This window comes from Artemia franciscana, chromosome 14 (genome assembly GCF_032884065.1).
Source record: "Artemia franciscana chromosome 14, ASM3288406v1, whole genome shotgun sequence".
Lineage (NCBI taxonomy): Eukaryota > Metazoa > Arthropoda > Branchiopoda > Anostraca > Artemiidae > Artemia > Artemia franciscana.
The window spans coordinates 6,628,597-6,633,921 of NC_088876.1; the positions used below are offsets into that span (position 1 = coordinate 6,628,597).

Consider the following 5,325-nt stretch of genomic DNA (forward strand, 5'->3'; position numbering starts at 1 on the left):
TAGGTAATAAGAATTGGCAGGTGAATGTTTTGCAAGGTTTAAAAATTTAGGGCAATTGCTCAGGTTGGCAACTGAGCACAAAAGTAAATTTTGTGAATGGTTTTTCTTTGTGAATGTTATATTTATGTCATGTCCAGAATTTTAAAGTTAATCTTCATTGTTTTGTTTTAATTTCCATGGCCCTAGGACTTTAGTGTATTAAAACCTACCTATGTCCATCCATTTTCTTTTAAACAGAGAGGAGTTCTATGTTTCCTAGCTTCAATAAATTTATATGCAATTTTGAGACCAGGGTTACAAAGTAGGTCAAAACTTGCAAGTGGAACTATGATATGACTAATTAATTTGTAAGAAATGTATATCAATTTAAAGATTTGAAAAATTATGTAGAAAACAAACAAGACAAATAAATAAAAGTATCCCTTTACAACCATTTAATTAAGTGTAACAAATGTAGATCATCCCTAAGATTGAAATGAACAAAGCTTCAATTATGAATCTGTTTTCTTTAAACAGACTGAAGGGACAAACCTCCAAGCTATGACAAATTCAATCTCACTTTTGATCTCTTTCCTTTTCAATAGGAACTTTCTTTGGATTTTTTTCAACCAAGTAAAATCAGTAGGGACATGATCAGGTATAAGTGACCTTCCACTAAGCCTACATACCCAGGGGAAAATTGTGCAGCTATACTAATAATTGGTAAATTTTTCGTTGTTCATATGTTTGATTTACAAAAAAAATTCAAGCAATGGTTAGTTTACATATTTAATATATGCTACACTTTACCCCCACCCCCTGATGTGCAAATATATAGCCCAAATTTGTTTCTAAACTATAACAGATTTGTAATGACCCAATATATAGGTCATTTTTAAGAGGTGAAAAAGTGCTTAAATCTGAACTTGCAGTAGAAGCGATTATTATATTTGTAAACAGCATTAAAAAAGGCATCAAGTGGTATATTCACTTTATATGAAAGCCAGTAATACTGTTTGTACCAGTTTTACCCAATGGTAAAACTGGTGCAAACATAAATAGGTAACAGAAAAAGTGAAATTTAGTGTAAATGACAATCAGGAACTGGATACTGGATCAAGGGGGCCAAAAACAGGGCTATATAATTGGAGTTTAAAGAACGTGGTGATTTTTTAGTGAAAAAAAAAAACACTTCCCTTCCTAATTTAGGACTTTGAATTAATTAGCCTACCAAAATTTTCCTATCCTATGCAATTGAAATAGTTTTCCCTTTTCAGAGCATTAAGACAAATTATCACAATAAAAAATATCCAAAGCATCTTGAATGGAATGACTTAAAAAGGCAAATGACAACCACAATTTGAAATCTTACAATTAAACTTCTTGCCACACAAATTGTATTAAGCTACCCAGCTCTGAAATAATTGCTGAAGGTGTATTTGCCTGTAAAATTAGAAACAGGCCCAAAGTCCCAGCCTCTTCCTTGTCAGAACTTCACATAGCACTGGAGTAGTTATCTATACATTGTTTCAATATAAAATATGGAGGAGAAGTGGGAACTTTAACCACTGGTTTATCAAGACCATTTTCCTCCTCACTAACTCTGGTAAACGGTGACAGTACTATGATTGACTATGGCTATACGGTGGCTATGCTATGATTGACGATCGGCTTAATCCCAGTTTTGGGAGCTATGTATTGCTGCCAAGTATATATTTCTTTACAGAAAATTTAAGCCCATGGATGAAGATGTTGGCTTGTGGTATTAAGGAAATCCTCGCATCGCCATAGAGCCTTCCTTATGGACTACAACTCTCTGGAGTACTAAAACATTAGACAAGTTTAGAAAAATAATGTGGACGCACTTCTTTAACTTTTGACAAACGATCGGCTTAATACCAGTTTTGGGAGCTATATAGTGCCATCAAGCAAATATTTCTTCTCAGAAAATCAAACCAAATTGATAAAATGTTAATTGTGGGTTTTTAAAAACACTCGCTTCACCCTAAGGCCCACCGTATGGAATAAAACTCACTGAGGTACTAAAAAATCAGACAATTCTATAAGATTAATGGGAAACCAACTTTTTCAACTTGTTGGGGAAGCAAACTTTTCAATTGAAACTGCAATGTCATGGCTGTTGATTTGAGGCCTATTTCTTCGATAATGGAATGCACTGCCCTGGTATTGGAGTTAATCTGTCCCTAACTTCTGTTAATGACTTCATCGTCGCTTTGAAAACAGAACGGGTGACTAATATCAACTATTGGAGGTGGTCTCTACTAATGTTGACCATTGGCAAAAATAAGTAAGATTTATTTGAATTTGACAAAAAATCAGACAGTAAAGCGTTTCCATTTGCTGCAAATTACTCTAATTTTAATTACTTCTAGAAATGGACTGAAATCTAATGATTTTGTCTAAAAAGTTATAGCATTCAGTAATGATAGGCTGCCGATTATCAGAGCCATCTCTTAAAAAAAGAATTAAACAAATAATAACTATAAACCACTTAAATATTATCTCTTTAAGCACAAAAATAAGATGCTGCAAGATTATCCCCATTTCATTCCTCGACCTCATCATCTTGAAGTAGCTGCTTCAGTTTCGACTGGTGAAATCCAACTTAGCTTGAGAAGGCCTTTTGAAATTGCTATGAATGTTTTATATGTTTATAGGGATTTTTGTTTGTTTTAAGACTTATTTGCTTGTTAAATTTAGGTTTTAATCGTTTTACGATTTATATATTCATTTATGTTATCACCTATTGTATGCGTGTTTATTGTGTTTGTTTATTTAGTTTCTGTTGGTTTTGGGTTTCATTTATCTTTCGACGGTAACTTCTGGAGTTTTTTAATATGAGCTACAATAGAATTAAATTTCTGCTGATATAAAATTTAATATAGCCTTTGTTTTTTTTTAAAGTCTTCTTTTCGGAAAGCTATTTTAATTAATCTTATTTCAAAAAAAAATGTTTTTACCATAAGATTGCTTATTTTACCCTAGTCCCAAATATTTTGGTTGCTTCTGACAATGCACTACAATCCAAACCTAAAATACAGCCCTAAAATACAAGCTCTAAGCTTCCTTTGCAGGGCTTTTGAACGTGGCAACTTCAACAGTGTACTTTTCGTTTCGACCCAAGCATATTTTCGGGATATTCTCAGGATCTTTTCCAAATTTCTCTAAATTTGCCTTCAAAATACAATTTTACTGTTAATAGTCATCATATTAATAGTCAAAATTCTTCCATTAGCAAAATGTTACAAGTTTTCTCATTAGAGAGTGTTTTTTTTTTACACCATTCTAATCTTTTGTCTCCTCCAGATATGGTACCCAGATTCGTCATTTGATTTCAAAATAGTATTTTACGGTTGATTTAGCTTGGTAATACGGGACCCAGAGATCGAATCATGCTGCAGAAATGCACTGCAGGGCTGACGCAGGGACCTTAGTGGTCAAGAAGCGTCGTTAATCTGATACAATACAATACAATTTTACGGTTGATATTAATCGGAATTATGGTCATCATTCCTCAATTAGCAAGAAATGACAATTTTTTCTTTCATTACAGTTTTTTTAGAAGCATTTTTAGATTTTTTGTCTCTAGATTTGGTACCCACATTTATAATTTTTTAAGATGGTATTAATGACTTTTTATATAAAAAAAAATACAAAATGTACACAGACATAAGACCAAGCTTTTTAACTAAATACTTAAACAGCTCTATTTAAAGGTACAGTAGCCTACTAGTTTGGCTAGTCAGTGGACGTTTTATGAAAAATATTATGGAGGTTGGGAGAGGGATTATACAAGAGGGAGGTTTTAATATCTCAACCAGGGAGGTTTTATTATCAACCATGGAGGCTAATAGATTGCCTTTTTGAATTGTTCCCATCCTTTTCATTGAAGAAATGCTACCCAAAGCGAACATTTCGGGTTATAAACTGTATTTTAGGCCTGCGTTATCAATTACACAGTTCTCTATTGGGTTGCAGTATCTTTTTATCACTGTTAGTCATTTTAAATTTATGAATAGAATTAAATGAAGAAAAAACAAAAACTAATATCTTTTGGCGACCAAAAACTAAACTCATTTATGTGACTAAACACGAAGCGGAGAATATATAAATTTTTCCTGTTCCACAACGTCAGAATTCAAATTTTATTGTTTGTCTTTTAAATTATACTTTGTTTTTGTTGCATTAAGGCAATATCATATTTGGCTCACTAATCCACAAGGTAGCACTAAACTAAAAGAGTTTCGATTGCAGTGGTGGTAAAAATTTGCAATATTTTTTGACGGAAATTCTCTGCATGACTATTTATTTAAATTTAAAAATCTGCACAAAACGATCGTAGGTTGTGATTATAGTTATATAGCTTTTTCCCATTCCTCACGCAGGTCTCTGATTGCTTTTAGCTTATTTGTGGTCCCTGTTACTGCTGTGCCAGCCACAATAACGTTGGCTCCGGCTTCTGCACAGCAGCCGATATTTACATGAGAAACTCCACCATCTACTTCAATATCTACATCGGGAAATTGGCTGCGGATGTATTTTATTTTGGGTATCATGCTCTGCATAAATGTTTGTCCACCAAAACCTGGCTCAACTGTCATTATAAGAACAAGGTCACAAAGATCAACATACTGTATGACATCATCTACTGGCGTATTTGGCTTTATGCCAATCCCAACCTTCATACCAGCCTCTTGGATTTTGCTAACCAATGTTTCAATATCATTTGTGGCCTCTAAATGAAATATATACCGATTTACACCTGCCTCAGCCATTGGTTGAACCCACTTCTCTGGATGAGCCACCATCATGTGGCATTCAAACCCTGTGTTGGGTAGTTTGGTTCTAAGACATTTCACAACTGGATGTCCAAAAGTTAGATTTGGGACAAAATGTCCATCCATAACATCTAAGTGAAGAAAATCAGCACCAGAATTAATTATCTCTTGACATTCTTTTGCCAAGTTTGACAAATCCGAGTTTAAAATAGAAGGCCCAATGGAAAGTTTCATATCAATTTATAAGATTCTAAAAATAAGAGGGCGTTTTGATATAATAATTGCTATTTCACAAATAGCCATTTTTTTCTAGTTTATTTTATTCAAGTTAATGTTCCAAATAAATAAACTCTTCGAATATTTCAAGGGTTTTAAGGAAATTTTTCTGCAATTACTAAATAAAATGAAAGTATAACAGTTCAAAATAGGAATGAAACCTTTTAATCGCCAGTGAACAGACATAAAATTTTTAACTAGATATTTCGAACATATATACAGTGTTCATCATCAGTGAGTTTTACTGCTGATGATGAACACCGTATATGTG

At 33.2% G+C, this 5,325-nt stretch overlaps 1 protein-coding gene across 1 annotated transcript; it reads right to left on the reverse strand.

Moving 5' to 3' along the window:
- Positions 1-3,484: 3,484 nt before the first annotated feature.
- LOC136035879 (ribulose-phosphate 3-epimerase-like) lies at positions 3,485-5,018 on the reverse strand (the record flags this gene model as incomplete). The annotated part of the gene is made up of 1 exon (XM_065717837.1): positions 3,485-5,018. A coding segment is annotated over one exon (663 nt), but the record flags the coding sequence as incomplete, so codon positions are not given.
- Between the last annotated feature and the right edge of the window lie 307 nt (positions 5,019-5,325).